Genomic DNA, 17,558 nt, shown 5'->3' with positions numbered 1-17,558 from the left:
GTAAACTATATTTTAATCAAAACATAAAAACATTATTTACTATTAGTCGAATATCAGCAAGATTCCCATTCGACTATGAAAATCCTTAGTCGGGGACACCCCTAAAATATTGGATCCATCCAATCCTGAGGTATAGAGAGAACAGAGAGTTCCTGCTCCTTATTAAGGAGCAGTGGGATTTCACGGGCGATGCTTTCTACGGATGCGAAATATTGCAGAAAATCTAACCTGATCCCAATTTTTTTATGATGGCCAAATGTTTCGAAGGCAGTGTGTAAACATTATTGACACAACGTGAGGTTGTATTTATTTTTAAATGTGCAAAAATGTCAGAATCCGTGTGCAATGGCCTTTAAACTCCAGTCTCTAAACTTTACTGCTTTACAGTATGGCATGGCATTTTATGCAGGAAGTTTGATTTAATATTTATTCTTTTTTTAAATGTTTAAAAATTCACTCCATGAACAGTACACCCAAGTTATTTTTAGTCTAGTGCTTAACAGAAATTATTTGTCATGTTTTTTTTTGTTTTTCATTATTTGTAGGTACCAGTATTTTTTACAGATTAAGCAGGACATACTCAGTGGAAGGTGAGCTGGATCATGTGTGGCTGTTTTTAACTGTAAATCTCTTCCTAAATCCAGTTTAAAAGTAGGTTGATGAATGACACATCTGTAACTATGTAAATTTGTCCCTTCAATATTTATCTTGTGATGCCACAGCAGTTTGTACTGTTGAATTTGCATGTGCTTACATGTTCTTCAATGGTATCATAAATACAGTAATTTGGTTTGATCTCCAACATTTGACACTGTTAATTTAATATAATTTATATCCCTCCCAGACTGCCCTGTCCGCAAAATACTGCCGCACTCCTGGCATCGTACGCTGTTCAGTGTAAGTATGAGCCATTCGTTGAAAAGAATGGTTGTAGGGATCTACATGACAAAGAAGCCACAAACTAAATCAGTTTTTTTAAAGTGGAACAGTATGTGACAGTCAATTACATGTGGTTTGCTTTAATTCTGGTTTGGTCGCGCTAACTTTAATGTTACAATTTTAAATCCTTTTTAATGTTATGTTTGGTGTCGAACACGAGGCGCCTGCAGTTCTCTATTTCTTGAGTGAGAGGAATTGATAGCAATTTAGCATAGCAGCAGAATTATAATTAAAGTTGTTTTCCCCCAGTGTAATGTCCAATGTTTCTTTATGATATATTACGGTATCATGCAAACTCAAATCCAGTACTGAGCTTCCAAGCAAACCACCAAAGTACAACAGCGCAAGCTCAGCACGGCACATTCCATCTGTGCACAACCTCAGCGCTTAACAAGCGCTAGCTTGTAAAACGGGAGTAAATGCGAGCAAGAAATCTCTCTGAAGTACAGCAGGCACTAACACAGCCCAGCACATCTTAGTTAACCTAATAGTGCCCATTCGAGACGGAGCAGTGCCATGACATATCCCAGGCCCTCGGGGGTCCGCTTGCCAGATTGAGCTCAGCAATAATGACTCTTGACAGATTGCTGTAGTGAGCACATTTGCTCCGGTCTCTCTGGGGCTTTTAGCATGCAGTTTGGGCACTATATAGGTCAGAGGGGATTCTGTTGAGCCCGGTTGCCTAGGACAGCGCTATCTATTGCAACTCATTTTGTTTGCTTTAGGGTTTTCTGGCAAGCTGCCATAGTGGCAGAATTGTTGCTAAATGTTACTTTTGAGGGGATTTATTTTGGTAAAAAAATTACTGAGCGCTTATGTTTGTTGCATGATAAAAAATATTGTTTACGGGTGTAATAATCCTAAACTCTTGAATAGCTTGAAGCATTAGTGTGTTTTATCTTTTTATTTGAAATGAATGAGGATGATTGTAATGATAGTCCAGTGCTTGGTTTAAGTGAAGCCGAACGTTTAATCTGACAACATTTGGCACTGGTCAACAACAAATAAGACCGCCCAACATGATAAAAAGGAAAACATTTTTTAAGTTATTTGAAACGTGCAAACAGGTGAAGACAAACAGCATGTAATTCATGTTGGGTTTATGTATTTTTGAAGAACATTTATATTTTAAATCAAAATTTAAAACGCTCTTACGTGATATAGCCTCAAAACTTACATATAGAAAATATATAGTATATATTTTTACATTCATACACTTTGAATTAACATGACTGTACACATTTAAATCATTATTTTCAGTTTTTTTTAAATATATAATAATGCTATACTATAATATAATCTGTATTATTATATAAAAAAAATACATGCAGTTTTGTAGGGCATTTTGCTTATATTTTTTGGTCCCATAATACTTTATGTAAATCACACACAAAGCAAGGGATTAAGAGATTTAGGCACCAGTGTGTGTCCAGCAGTGATGTATCCCTTTATGGTCTGCATGTTGTACTGTCATGATTCACGGCTGTTATCCGTAACGCTGTGCTCGTATTGTGTGATTCAGCTGAGCTGGGTGATTACAGTGAAGCTGAGAATTTGCCAGGATACCTGTCCGAGTTCTGCTTCATTCCCAACCAGCCTCAGGGCTTTGAAAAAGAAGTCACCAAACATCACCAGCAACACGGGTAAGAGTCACCACTCTAAACTTGTCACTGCATCTTGTTGATTTCACATATGGCTTTATGAATATTCATAACTGTTAGTTAACACACCCGCGTGTGTTTTCTCAATGCTCATGGCTCAGTACGCCCACACTAGAGCTGCGCTGAGAACAGGAAGCTCATTGTCCTCCGCATCTTAGCAATAATAACAAATCGGTGGATTTTGAAAGGAGCCTCTTTCTGTGATTTACACAAGAGCTGTGTACACCCACTTACCTCTATTTCACTGTCTTGTGATGTGAATCTGAAGCACATGTCTTCGTTCTGACTCTTTATTCTCCCTTTTTCTTTTGACATGGGCACAGTGGACTTACTCCAGCAGAGTCTGAATTCAATTACCTGAACACGGCACGAACGCTGGAACTTTACGGAGTGGAACTGCACTATGCAAGGGTGAGCGAGTCAGAGCGGTTTCATTGTGTATCTACACACAAGCCTCTATGCTACAAATAAAGATAATCAATGAAAGAGTACAGCTCCTGTAAGGCTTTAGAGGACTAAAATCACCATTTGTGCTTTCATCGTATGGAAAAGAGAATTATTAATATTTTGCAGAGCTTTTTATTTATACTGGCATGGAATGGATAAAGACAAATGGTCTTTTAGGTTTCATTTTTTAGTACTCTTTAAACAATATTACACAGCACAGTTTCGAAAATGCTAAATGCTCCTCATTAATGCTTTCTCATTTCTCCTTTCAGGATCAAAGCAACACAGAGATGTTCATAGGCTTGATGTCAGCTGGCATTGCCATCTACAAGAACAGGGTACGAATCAACTACTTTCCATGGTAAGTGAACTTGCCTTATTGGTGTCATGCGTGTTGAATTTAAGTCATGAAGTGAAATGAAGCTGAGGTTGCAAACTTCATCCAGGTTGAAGATAATGCATTGCTGTCAGCTTCATTGCATGATTAAATGAAGATTTATACACCATGGGGGGTTGTAAATGTTTAGGCATTTTTGTTCGCACTAATTTCAACTTGTACACAATACTAAATGATCAAATGTAATGTAAAGAGAAGCACTCTATATCCTTATCATGCAAAGCTGTATTTCCCCCTCCATCGCCAGGCTGTTTTTCTGGCACTCAAGCCCAGCTGCTTCTGTAGCTGTAGTCCAAGCATCTCCCATTTGAAATACATGCACAGATGCTTTCCAGGCAAACTATGTTTAGCCCAGAACAGAACAGAACAGGGCCTGTTTGCCTTGGATGTCAGCAAGCCTCTCAGGGCAAACAATTACACTTATTAATTATTTTATCGTTCACCCCTGCAATTTACCGAATGTGATTGTTAAAACTATGTTTTCTAAAATAGAAAAATAGGTGAATGTCATTGAAGCATTTTCTTTAAAGGGGTCATCGGATGCAACATGCACTTTTACAAGTTGTTTGTACTGACATGTGTGAGTGGACACAAACCCAGATCCACCCAGATTTTTTTATTTTTATTTATTGTTAAATCGTTTCCGCTTTCTCATATCAAGCCATTCTCAGACGCTTGGCTGTGTGATGTCACAGACACAGGCATCTCCCACGATTGTTGATTGACAGTGGCGTCTTACCTCAGACCCGCCCTGAGTGATCTGTCATCAGTCCACCACTGTTTCACCACCGGAACAGATGTAGACAAGAATATCTTCTAAGTGACTGAGGTGTACTGCTCTTGGATGTAATAATGAACATAGCAGTCGTCATTTACTCTAGATATCTGAGCCGCTGAAGATGCAGTGGATTACATATGTTTTTGAAGGGAATGTTCCCTGATCTACATAAATGCATCTATATTCACGCAAATCATTCTTGATCCAGCTTCACCTCCAGAAGAAGTGAGTATAAGGTTCTTTTATGAATCTTTGCAAATCGCATTGTCTAATAATTTGCTAGTTAGCAAGTTCTGCGGCTAAAGTGAACAGGCTCATGAGAACAGCTCGTCACCCAATGGAAGAGAGCGGCGGGGTGAGCAGAGCTCATTAGCATTTAAAGGAACATGGACTAAAACAGGTTGCTTAAAACAGAACTGATTTTGACAAGGTAAAAGGGTGTTGTTTTATGCTGCCATTGTGAAATTTAAACCAAAGTATGTTTTCAAGAATGTATTTAACTTGTGGAAAATGGGCATCCGATGACCCCTTTAAAGACCATTGAAGTTGAATTTGAGTTGTACAGTGTTGTGCTGGGACTGTGTGACAGAATGTATCAGAAAGGGTTGAGGCTGCTCCAGCATGTGTTTATTCAGACATTTGAGAATGTGTGTTGTGTAGAATATATTTAGCTTCACTATGACTCATATTTTAATAGGAGTGAAGCTTAGAGAGACACAAAGGGCCATGAAATGGGTCATGGAATTTTAACAGCTTAGAATAAGTGTTAGTTGCTGCCCTTGAAAATGTGTTTTTGTTGTGCCAACATGTTTTTTTTCTTCTGCTTTAGGTTGAAGATTGTAAAAATATCTTTTAAATGCAAGCAGTTTTTCATCCAGCTAAGAAAAGAAGGGGTAAGTGGTACACTTTTTTTTTTTTTAATACTGTCGTTCTTGATCAGTAAGGCAAAGCAACATAAGGCATCCAAAACATGTTTAACTTTGGCCATGTAATGCATTTCTGAGTAAAATGGCAAATGTTATTGTTTGCTAAGGCATTGTCAGCTACCTGATGCATATTGAAAAAAAAAAAAAAAATTCACAATGTCTCACAATATCATAACTAGTTTGTGATTGAAAATGTAGGGCATGGTGTGGGTGCACAAACACACAATTTATAAAATCATAAAATGACCCCAACAGACATCACCAGTCCCATTTACAAACTGCAGGAAGCAGTAATTCCTATTAATAAACCATCTTGCTTAGGCAATATTAAATTCAAGAGCTTATTGGCTCCCATAGCACCACTGATCTTTGTTTATTAGAAATCCCTCTGTAATTACCGCCCTGCTGTCAGTGACGAGAGACTCCTTTACAGCTTATTAATTATGGAGAGTAGATGATGCATTTTGCATGTGGGGGAGCGGGATGAGAACTAACATTAGAGTTGCACTGATTAACTGATACAAGACGAGGACCTGTGTGTCTGAACCGGTTCTTCACAGCGCCACAGACCCTCTGCTGGAGACCTCAAAACACCCCAGCCGTGTGAATAATGCACAGCTGTACTAAAAGCAGAACTCAATGTCATGATCCATAATTGATGCCCAGATGGCACAGCTTGGCTGAGTGGGTACGATTTCCATGGACCTGGGTCGCAGTCCCTGCAATTTGCAAAACTAAAAACAGTCTGGGAAGTGCATTTAGCCCCCTCTGGAGTCCCCAGTGACCAATGGAGTCTTGCAGATTGGAGTGTCAGTCCTAATAGGTCTCTCCTGAGCAGAGCTTTTTGGGTAGGCACTTAGGCCAGGTTTCGAACAGAGGCCCATGTTATCACAACAACATAACATTCAGAGCAGGGAATGTAAATGTCCCCAACTTCTCCCATGTTTTGGGGTAAGGATGCAGTATGCTTGATTTAATAGCTTTAAGATGTTTTCTCTTTCTTTTTGCCTACAGCATGAGACGAGAGATACATTGCTCGGGTTCAACATGGTGAACTACAGGGCCTGTAAGAACCTCTGGAAGGCCTGTGTGGAACACCACACCTTCTTTCGGCTAGATCGGCCCGTTCTTCCGCAGAAGAACTTCTTTGCACACTACTTCAATTTGGGCTCCAAGTTCAGATACTGGTAAGATGTTCCTCCAGTGCTTTTCTTTTATAATGGGTCCAGATGTAGTGCATGCAGTCTGAGGAATTGCAGCTTGTTGTTATGAATTGCTTTCAGGTTTTAAAACCTTGCCCTACAATCTTTTTCACTTCTATAAACATACAACATTCTGCGTTTCTAAAAATGTGTATAAATTAAAATATATATTTTTATGTTTATTAATTATTATTATTTTTTTACTTTTATTTAATATTTACATTTTATATTAAAAAGATAATATGACTTTTAATACATGTTAAGATTATTTGCAAAAATAAAAAAATTGCAATAATGTCTGGAAAAAGTATTCTAAGTATCATTAGCAGGTCATTCTTTGTGTAAAAAATTATAAATATTCCAAAACGTTAATTCGGTGTGGCATTCCTTTTTTTTTTTTAAGCATAAAGTCATACAATTCAATTTTCCTTCTTGTCATCTGCAGTAGTCACTTGTGTGCTGAGGGAGGCCACAGTCCCCAAAAGGCTTGACCTTAGTCGACACCAACAAATACTCTAGTAAATCTTGAGGATGAACTTTTTTTGAAAAATTGATGATGCTCTTTTAGCCAGTTTTAGATATATAGAAACCAAGAAGAGGATGTGATCAAAAATTCATCTTGTGATGCTTTTTAGATTTATAAGTGTTTATTGGTGGTCACTATATTATCTTAAAACATATTTTGAACTCCATAACTTTTAGCACTAAGAGCATCATATTTAAAATCATCATATGTTGTGAGATTGGGAAATACAGTTGGAATCCTTATAAACATTATACATCTCTTCACAGTGGGAGGACAGAAGCACAGTCTGTTCAGTATGGCAAGGAGAAGGGAATGAAGGACAGAGTGTTTGCAAGGTAATGTGTGCTTCAGGGATTTTGTAATGGTGACCAGTTATGATATGATTCTTCAGGTAATGATCATTAGCATGATCATTTGTGAGCTTTCTTAAAAATAAACTACCAGCTGGTGAAGAGGAGTAACTTGGCTCAGAAGATCTTTGCATGAAACATTAAGACTCATGTCGAGATCAAAGTCCTTTTCAAGTAAGTCAGTTGACTCGGTGCTCACTGTTTTAGTAACACCCACGGGTAGATCTTTTCAGTTATGAAAGTACAAAATATCCAAAACTGTTTGTCAAGCTTATGTTTCATTAATTTACAGTATACCAAATCACTGCTGACAACAGTGTCATAAATGGATTTTTTTTTCTACTCAAATCAGGCTATTATAGTACTGTGGTTTAGAAATGCTTATTTTATTTTTTTTAAATGCTCACCAATGCTGAATTGTCTAAATTAAAAATAAATGAACAAATAATGCTGTGAAATTGTATAAAAGGAAAACATATTTTAAAATATTATTTATTTTTATGATTACAAAGCTAATTTTTTTAGCAGCCATTATTCCAGTCTTCAGTGTCACGTGATCCTTCAGAAATCATTACATGAATACACGTCTACAGTTGTTACGTAAAAAGATACAGAAATGTCTTTACTGTCAATTTTGATTAATTCAAAGCAATCTTGTGATTAAAAGTACTAATTTCTTTAAAAAAAAAAATAGAACATCAAATAATAATATTAGAAATTTTTCAATGAGATCTAGAACAAGATCTAGTACTTTTGTTATGCAGCATTTTAGAGTCTAATATATTTCTGAATAGTCTTTAACATGTTAAACTATCTTTTATGAGATTGTTGACCAATACTAAAAACCTTGAATTGGAGTGCTACTGCTTATGAAAACAAACAAGTAACAACTTTTCAAATGCCTGCAGCAATTTTTACATTTATATGCTTCAGTTGTTTGAAATGTTAGCAAATGAGAAACTCTAAAGATGAGCGTCGTCAACCTTGTATGTGATCGATTTCTTTTCCCAAAACTAATGATTGACACTAGACTCTTCTGTTTGACTTTCGAAGTGGATATTATGAACAGAAAAAAAAAAATATGATGGCACACTTCAATGTCAATATTACTAAAATTGTCATTCAGTGGACAGAGATATTTTACTAGGGGTTACCGTGTCAAAATGTACTGAACACCTGCAGTTAAACATTGAAAATCTAAATAAAACATTGCAGAACAATGTCCTTGAGAACATAAAGGTAAAATGACAAAACAGAGTTCTGTTTCGAAACCAAACTGATTTCAGTATCGGTGATCTGTATTAAAACTTTACATTTGAAGGATCAGTTGGTGAAATATTATCTGACTTAATTATAATTAAGTTTCAGAAAAAACAAAGAGATTTATTTTAACACTCTCATGGTGTCCATGTATTATGAACAGAGTTGCTCAATGCAATAATATATTGCTGTCAGAGAGTTAACACTTAGAAGTGACCTTCTCTTTGGCTCTTCTGAGGTGCTGTGGAGATGAACTGAATGTGTTTCATCTCTTAGATCTCCCAGCAAGCCCCTGGGCAGAAAGGTGATGGGTGTGACAGACTGGGAATCAGTGAGCAGGAACTCGCTGTCTGAAGAGAGGCTGGAGACCCGTAGCCTGCCCACCCGCTCGCCCCCTGGGACCCCCAACCAGTGAGTGCATCTCTGTTGTAGTGAAACACCCAACCTAATGAGCAAAGACTCTGTAAGGTGATTGGGCAGTGGAAAGGACAAAGATACATATGTAAGCTGTACGTAAGCGAATTACAGTTTAATGACAGTTAAGCTAGACACATTCTTGACAGGTTTTGTGAGTTTTACCCATCCAGGAAGTCAGGGAGTCACTCTCTGTGTCAAAGATTCAGAGATAGACTACCGCATTATTAGTAAGCCATTAGAGGGAGTTTTCAGGAAGAATTTTTAAGATTAATTGTCTCAGTTGAATCCTGTCTTTATAATATAATATAATATAATATAATATAATATTGCATTAAATGATTAAATTCACAAGCCTTCCTTATATATATATATATATATATGAAGGAAGACCTTTGACTATATTTGTTCTTTATTCTTTACTCCCTACCAGATTATGATTTAAACGCTTCGTTTTCCTTTTTAATCCTCATTTGAATGTGAAATGTGATCAATATGTAAACCGCACAATTATCGTGGTTATGTCACATTATTTTGATTAGATCAAATAACCACAATCGATAATTGTGACAAGCCTAATACATTGTTACTGTGGCAAAACTTTTTTTGTTTTAATGGATAAGAACACTTAGTTTCCCTTCAGCCAGAGGGTTTGTGTTTATTCATTAAACATGTTGGTGAAAAGGATTACAGCAACTATAAATGTCCTGTCAACAGTAGGAACTCCTTATTTGTGCAAGAGGGTCCTCGGCTCCGGCCCTCTTCCATGGGTCACCTGGTGGACCATGTTATCCATGCCTCCCCCAGCCTTCCTGTTTTCTCCAATCACAAATCAGCTTCCTCTACACAAGCTAACAGCATCAGCCTGGAGTCTACGCCGTAAGTGCTTCCTCCCCTTCAATGGCAAAACTGTCCATCCTCAAAAACTGGCATTATTAATGCTTTATTATTAGTGATAGTGCTTTCTAAGTTTCCTCTTGTGTTCAGACTTGTTAAAGCAACCACATAGCAACATGTGGATTATGCCTTTTAAGGAAAGGACTGTGCAGAGGTCAGATGTATGAAATACCGATTTTATTTACAGATTTACCGATTTTATTTCAAACTTTCAGTTTCTTAAATCCCAAAAAGTGTTGTTAAAAAAGAATACCCCAGAAAACCAACTCTTTTAGCAGTCATTTGGTATACTCACATTTTTTTTTTATATTTATGCACTTTATAATACATTTTAAGTCCTGACTGTTTGCTTATTCATGCCACACTGCCATTCTAACTTATTGAAACATTAAATCATTTCAGTTATTATAAAACACTATTTGCAGAAGCCACATAATTTAGTGTAAAAAAAATGGTAGCTCAAGTCTGTTCCTCAAATGGGAAAAGTGGTTTTACTGCACCAAAACCATCTTTTATTGGCTGTTTGTTTTGTCTCTGCCTTCCAATCACAGCTACCACCCTCTGTCTGCGTCCTTAAATGGCCCCAAATGGAAACTAAACGCACGCTGCGCAGCTGTAAAATGTGTTTACCGCTCTCATAGCGTTGGGCACAGAGCTTTGGATTTTAATGGTGCATGGTAAACATGTCAAGCTCTTTGTGATCCTCTTGAATAGGTCTGCAGTATACTTGCGCCTAATGACATCGCCAGTGGCAGATAGGCTATTGCATGGCATGTGGTTGTTTTGACTTGTTTTGCTAAGCTAGTTCAATAGATGTATAACCGTTCGTCCCCTATTCCTTTGTTTCAGTCTTTAAGCCGTTGTAGAAGTGACCTGTTTACAGTTGGGGGGAGGGTGTCACCACGTAAACTGTCTGATAATGTTGCCTTTATCAGACAGATTATCAGAAAGAAAAGAAAAAACGTATTGTTAATAGATTGCTTTTAAAAATAGAAAAAGAGATTTGACCGACTAAAGTAATTTGACAGCACTTGTAGTGTCACATTGCTGAAATGTATAGTTAATTTATGGAAATGTCATTATTTGCTTAACCTCATGTCATTCCAAACCCCTATGCATTTCTTTCTTTTGCAGAACATAAACAATTATGATAACCAAAGAGTTTTGGTTCCCATTGACTTCCATTGTATTTATTTACTTAGATTTTTTTTCATGATAGTCATTGGGAACCGAAGATTTTTGGTTATCAACATTCTTTAAAATATGTACACACATTCTTTATGTGTTATACTGAACAAAAAGTCAAACAGGTCTGGAATGACATTAAGCTATGACTTTAAGTGAGTATTATTGCAAGATTGATTTTTATTGTTTGCATTATAAGAAGGTCTGTTGTTAGAATGTGACTTGATTATAGTTCTTTGATTATATAGCAATTGCAATTGATTGAGCAATTGATTTTACACTGTTATAATGCATGCAATTTATTGTGTGTTTTTGAAAAATGCAAATTAGTATAACATCTACATATCCTTATCTGCAACAGCTGCAGTAATGTGTGGTTGGACTGTTTGTTAATTGCTTGGTTTCTAATTCTGTGGCATTGCTGAGCTGCCCATATTCATCTACTGCGGATATTGTTTGCTACGTGACAAATTGTCATTTTGGATAAAAGGATCTGATAAAGCATAAATTTAAATTGCTTTGGGTAGCCCTGCCCACAGTGGAATCTAATTAGTCTAACATCTGGTGTAATACACATCATCAAAAATGTGTTAGGACAAGGTGTAAATTAACTTTTCTTTACAACAAAGTTTGAACATGATTAATCATAGACACTGTAATGAGAAGCTGATACTATGTCATCATTGGCATTATGCTTTATGTAGCATTTGAGGAACTGAATATGAATACCTATTTCTTAACACACAAATATGTTCCATAATACTTTCTCTTCTGCTTTATCTTCCTGTACACCTAAAGAATAAACCAACATGCAGACATGTGCACACACACATGCTCAGCATATGCTTGTTTGTGTCTGTCACGAGATCTAAATGAGGAAATAAACACCTGCTGCCCAAACTTAGAAGGCAGAACCCAGCAGGATGTGCGGAGTCTGGTTTTGCAGTGTTATTTCTGATTCATTAAAAAGCATTGGCTCATAGGAATTATTTGTTTGAAAGGCAGTCTACTCGGGTTGTGTTGTTTGTCCCTGCTGTCACTTGCTCGGTGTGACCTTTGACCTGCTCAGCTGCTCAGTATGGGCATTATGTGTTTGGTTTTGGGTCAGAGTGGTCACTTTCTGACACTATGCTGGGGTGAGAACATGACTAGAAGTGAACATTAAAGCTAAATGGGGTCAGTGGGTACCAACGCACACATGCGGACGTGCAAACCCTTACGCCTCGTACACAAACACTCATTCAGATACTCGTGACCCTACATGGTGTGCCGTTCATTGGAAGTGTGCACCCAAGTGTGAAAGCTAAAACACAATGTGTTGCATAATTCAGCGGTTCACTGGATCGTCACAGTATAGTGCGGTCAGTTAACTGAATGAAATGTATTGAGCTGAACCTGTTTGATGTCTATGACAGCTGGTTGCTACATTGTACATTTTGATGAATTGTCATTCATGTGTTGGACGAAATTGATGCTACTGGAGCTATTTTACTGAAGGGAAATTTCATCCTGAAAGGAAATGGACGTGATTTACTTGTGCTCAAGTCGATCCAAACATATTTTACTCTCTTTTTATCCGTGAAACACTAAAGGAGATGTTTTAAAGTATGTCTTTGATGCTCTTTTATTTATATATTTCTCTCTTAATTGAATAGGTCTCCAGAAGGAGTTGAAGGTCCGCCCCCCGCCCTCCCTCCCAAACAGTCCAGGAAGAACCTGAGCCAGCTCATACTGTCCCAGTCCCAACAGGACTTGGACAACCACATCAATGAAATGTACGATGTCCCTATAGCAACAGAAAAGGCCACGGTAAGAATACATCTAATGACTCACTCGACCCAGACTACTTTGTTGTTCCTCTTTCCAAAGTTGACATTAATAGTCCTGTGTCCCTCCCTTCTTTGGTGTACCGCTGATGTGCTTGCACTTTCAAAAAGTAATAAAGCTCTTGGTGGTTTGGTGCTTGCAGTTCATTGCACATAAATCTCTTTCACTGCCTTTGTGCGAGTTAATATTGTGAAGGGATTTTATATCTTTTACGAAGCAATGTTTGTGAAATCTAATAATACATTTTATGTATGTAGTATCTTTAATACATAAAATACAGTGTTTCATTAATTATTAAACCGCAACAACAAAACTAATAACAATAAAAGATTACAATTAATTTTAGTTCTTGGGAAAAAGCTAAGCTCACCCTTCTTTCCTCTGAAGTGGGCATCCAAACAGTTGTTTGACAGTTTTTATTTTGGGATAAACAGTCCCTTTAAGCAGTTTCACCTGATGACATGCTGAAGGTTTGCATGTCAGTGAGCAAATAAAACCGCTTCGGAAGATCTCGAACAATGAAACCTGTTTGCACAGACAGGTGCCAAGTCATACATACACTGCTTTTAAACCAACAAAGACCTGTGCTTAACGGAAATCAATGCAAATGAGATAAAACCAGTGCAGTGTACTTGAACAGAGGGACTGACATGCAAATGTTGACATTACTGCCCTTTTTCTCTTGTTTAGCCTAACGGAGTCGTTCCTCATGACAATCTTGTCCTGATCAAGATGAAACCGGATGAGAATGGAAGATTTGGGTTTAATGTGAAGGTAAAATGCTCTGCATTTTCTGTGACTGATCGTTGAAGATTAAGTGATTCCATTGCCTCTGTGAAATTATTTTCCTTTGTCTCTTTTTTTCAGGGCGGCTCTGATCAGAAGATGCCCATAATTGTGTCTCGAGTAGCGCCTGGAACATCGGTATGTTTAATAGGCTGTTTATTGCCATAAATACTGTAGTACTACGCTTTATAGCGAAGCTGGGATTACAGTTGAAGACAATATAGACAGATTCATTGAAGATTCACTGCTATAGGATTAGCAGTGAACTGTCCCGTATGTCAGTGTTTTGTTTATGCCTATGCTTGTGGAGTTATGCTGCTCTCCATTCAAAATTGGACATGGAATGTTCCTACTTGATATTTAATTATGCATTTAAATCGTCACCTAACGGCAAGTACTTTAAATGTCATCATTTTCTGCTGCTGTTTCCTCTCTAGGCTGATTTGTGTGTGCCTCGGCTGAATGAGGGCGATCAGGTTGTGCTGATCAACGGTCGAGATATTGCAGAGCACACGCATGATCAGGTGGTCATGTTCATCAAGGCCAGCTGCGAGAGCCACTCGGGGGAGCTCATCCTGAAGGTCCGGCCCAATGGTGAGCACTGGATTTGATACATTACATTAATACATATTATTACTGTGCAGTCTTTACTGACACATCAATTCAAATTCACATTTCATTCAAAAAAAGTCTAATCTCAAACCTTTGAATGGTAGCGTATATTTACAATAGAATTGAAATACTAAATTAAATAGGGATATCTTGGTATATACATCATAGTCTTTTTGAGTTGAGCCGTCTTGTTTACATAATCATTTTAATTAGACCAAAATCACTTTAAATGCACACATTATAATTACAATTTCCAAGCTTATATTCACTTCGAGTGGTTCTTGTTAGGGAAAAATAATTTCCATTTCTGTGGATTTATCACATTAGCACATTGCCATTACATTAACTGTCTATCTCTGTGTAGCTATCTACGATGTGGTTGAGGAGAAATTGGAGTCCGAACCGGATTTTCAATATATCCCAGAGAAATCTCCCATGGACCCATCTCAGCTGGACCGGGACGCCTGGAGGGACTCAATGCTGCAGTTAAAGGAGAGTCTCAACAGTGCTACTATACTGGCCCAGTTTGATGTAAGTAAAAAAAAAAAAAAACTAAATCTGAAACAAAACTAATAATTTGTCATTTGTTCTCCTAGGCAAAAGAGCAGTTCAAATTCATATGCAATTGCTTATCTATTTTACTCATTTACAGCATGCTCTGAAATCTAGAGCAATCAGGGTTATTCAGGATGTGGTCATATCAAAATAACTTCGTATTACTTCCTGTCTTTCATCAGGCGGCCCTAATATCTTCCTGTTCATGTGTGTAGGGCTTGTATATGTGAAAATGTTGATCAAGATATAACATTATATAACACTTGTCACTAAACACCTGCAGGATTTAAGATTAACTAGTGTTCTACAGTGCAGAAGCATGCAGTATTTATGTGCTGAATATGCTTCGCTGCCATGAAATATCCAGTTTGGGCCAGATTTACTGTTAAAAAAGATATGATATACGTTGTATATGCATATAGTGCATGGATTTACACTCAAAGCACTGGGTGAAATGTCCTTGAAATTATCCATCATTGAAATGCTTGAATTTGAGGAATAAGGGGCCGTTTCACACAGAACGCATTTTTGCATTCCACTGTGTCTCATGTTTTTAAACCCAAAGATTTGTTCTCCAAGAATTGCCTCTTAAACAGCTTGTATATCAGACACAACCCTACCAGATTTCTGTATGGTTTGTGTAGGAGATGTTTAATATATGACATTCATAAAAGTGGGAAGGAAGGTTTGAATACTGAAGGTCTGAATACTGAAGGTCATTAGATGTGTTTCTGTTAATGACTTTTCATTCATTGGGATTTTTGTTGACTGACTGACTGACTGACTTTTATTTTAAAGCAACTGTATCGGAAAAGGCCTGGAATGACAATGTCATGTGCCAAATTACCTCAGAATCTTTCCAAAAACCGCTACAGAGACATCTCACCTTGTGAGTATCCCTGCATGCCATTCCTTTTTACTAGTAACCAGTGGAATTGATAAAACATAAATCAGTTTTTGTTGTTTTATTGTCAGATGATGCAACTCGAGTCATCTTGAAAGGCACAGATGACTACATCAATGCAAATTACATCAATGTAAGTGATTCATAATTATGTTATTATTTCCACCAAAGTCAAACACCCAGTGTGATTAATAGCCGCTCATAATGCTGTTTTGTCATATTCGCAGATGGAAATCCCTGCCTCCAGTCTCATAAACCGCTATATTGCCTGCCAGGGGCCGCTGCCCAATACATGCCCGGATTTCTGGCAGATGACATGGGAGCAGGGCTCCTCTTTGGTAGTCATGCTCACAACTCAGGTCGAGCGAGGACGTGTATGTATACCTCCTGATTTTTGACATTATAACTGTGATGATCTTTTTTTTTTTGGTGGTTATGTTATTTGATTTCTTTTTACCACAGGTGAAGTGCCATCAGTACTGGCCGAACCCCTCAGGTAGCGCCACATACGGCGGCTTTCAGGTTTCCTGCCAGACTGAGGAAGGAAACTCTGCTTTCTTAGTTCGGGAAATGACTCTTACTGACGTCGAGGTGAGTAGTATTACAGATTTGCATGTTAACTGTGAGTATATAATAAACTTGAACCATGTAATGCTGCAGTTCCTGAGAAAGCTAGCAAATTGATGATTTGGTTTATTAAAAGGGATAGTTCACCTAAAAAAGAAAATGATCATTTATTTACCCTCATGTCATTTTGAAACTCCATGACTTTATTCTGTGGAACACAGATATTCTGAAGAAATTTGGCCACCAAACAGTTTTGCAACCTATTGATTTTCATTGTATCTACAAGAAAACGAAACGTTTGGAAATGACCTGAGGCTGAGAAAATGACATCATTTTCATTTTTGGGTGAACTATCGCTTCAAGCCAATGCTTACTTGCAATTACTTAACTCCAGGATCTTCTTTGCAATATTCATTTGTCCTGATCCCATTGTAACATTGTCATTTTTTTCAAGTTTTATGCTTTGTTCTGTGTGCTGTTAGAGTGGGGAAAGCAGGGAACTGACCCAAATCCAGTACCTGGCGTGGCCTGATCACGGTGTACCAGATGACTCAACGGACTTCCTGGATTTCGTGGCTTTGGTCCGGAGTAAACGAGCTGGGAAGGATGAGCCTGTTGTGGTCCACTGCAGGTAATTCATATTTAGATCACAAAGTCGTTTCTAAATGTAGTTATTTAAAGTGAATTATAGTGTAATCAATCTTGGCTTACCATTTCCCCTTTCTATCCCTCCCCTTCTCCCTCGGTCATATCCCAGCGCTGGGATTGGCCGGACGGGAGTTCTCATCACCATGGAGACAGCAATGTGTCTGATGGAGTGCGGCCAGCCAGTGCATCCATTAGAAATCGTGAGAACCATGCGGGATCAGAGGGCCATGATGATTCAGACTCCTGTAAGTCCCACCCACCTCCTTTCTTCCTGTCATTGCCTTCGTCAGTCATTCATTGGGGGTTTATCATTGGCTTTCTGCCTTCAGTTGCTGGGAAGAGGCACAATACTACACAGCTAATGATAACATGTTAAATATTAACAACAAATAATCATTTGTGAGATTTTCACTCACATTTAAAATGCAGCAGCAGGGTGTAATGTTTCCATATTTATATAAAAGAAGAAGAGCTGCTGTAGCGGGGGTCTTGTCTAGGCTGGGACTCCCAGAGCTTGAGACAGTGATGCAGCTGTGATTCCAACATGATCTTCTGTAGTGGAATGATTCCTGCCAGAGGCTGCTGACCGTGAGACCACACTAACTAGACCGCAGGAAGGAGAAAGTGTTGACATGCAGTGAAAACACTTGTGTGGCCAATCGTCTCTCTTTAATTAC

General features: G+C 37.9%; 1 protein-coding gene across 2 annotated transcripts in view; it reads left to right on the top strand.

Moving 5' to 3' along the window:
• The window catches only part of LOC113108682 (tyrosine-protein phosphatase non-receptor type 4-like), a 36,735-nt gene that overhangs the window by 16,096 nt on the left and 3,081 nt on the right, over nucleotides 1–17,558 (top strand). The window contains exons 5-25 of one of the 2 annotated variants that reach the window (XM_026271956.1): nucleotides 546–590; nucleotides 845–897; nucleotides 2,462–2,582; nucleotides 2,924–3,011; nucleotides 3,320–3,408; nucleotides 5,052–5,115; nucleotides 6,163–6,335; nucleotides 7,143–7,211; nucleotides 8,763–8,897; nucleotides 9,618–9,779; nucleotides 12,638–12,791; nucleotides 13,500–13,583; nucleotides 13,677–13,733; nucleotides 14,033–14,189; nucleotides 14,572–14,738; nucleotides 15,561–15,651; nucleotides 15,738–15,799; nucleotides 15,894–16,040; nucleotides 16,129–16,257; nucleotides 16,716–16,864; nucleotides 16,991–17,126. In XM_026271956.1, the coding sequence (XP_026127741.1) occupies nucleotides 546–590; nucleotides 845–897; nucleotides 2,462–2,582; nucleotides 2,924–3,011; nucleotides 3,320–3,408; nucleotides 5,052–5,115; nucleotides 6,163–6,335; nucleotides 7,143–7,211; nucleotides 8,763–8,897; nucleotides 9,618–9,779; nucleotides 12,638–12,791; nucleotides 13,500–13,583; nucleotides 13,677–13,733; nucleotides 14,033–14,189; nucleotides 14,572–14,738; nucleotides 15,561–15,651; nucleotides 15,738–15,799; nucleotides 15,894–16,040; nucleotides 16,129–16,257; nucleotides 16,716–16,864; nucleotides 16,991–17,126 (2,332 nt within the window). The remainder of the gene's footprint in view (nucleotides 1–545; nucleotides 591–844; nucleotides 898–2,461; nucleotides 2,583–2,923; nucleotides 3,012–3,319; nucleotides 3,409–5,051; nucleotides 5,116–6,162; nucleotides 6,336–7,142; nucleotides 7,212–8,762; nucleotides 8,898–9,617; nucleotides 9,780–12,637; nucleotides 12,792–13,499; nucleotides 13,584–13,676; nucleotides 13,734–14,032; nucleotides 14,190–14,571; nucleotides 14,739–15,560; nucleotides 15,652–15,737; nucleotides 15,800–15,893; nucleotides 16,041–16,128; nucleotides 16,258–16,715; nucleotides 16,865–16,990; nucleotides 17,127–17,558) is intronic. The other variant, XM_026271957.1, reaches the window with a different exon arrangement.

Source organism: Carassius auratus, chromosome 9, assembly GCF_003368295.1.
Source record: "Carassius auratus strain Wakin chromosome 9, ASM336829v1, whole genome shotgun sequence".
Classification (NCBI taxonomy): domain Eukaryota; kingdom Metazoa; phylum Chordata; class Actinopteri; order Cypriniformes; family Cyprinidae; genus Carassius; species Carassius auratus.
This window is presented reverse-complemented; position numbering and strand designations above follow the sequence as displayed.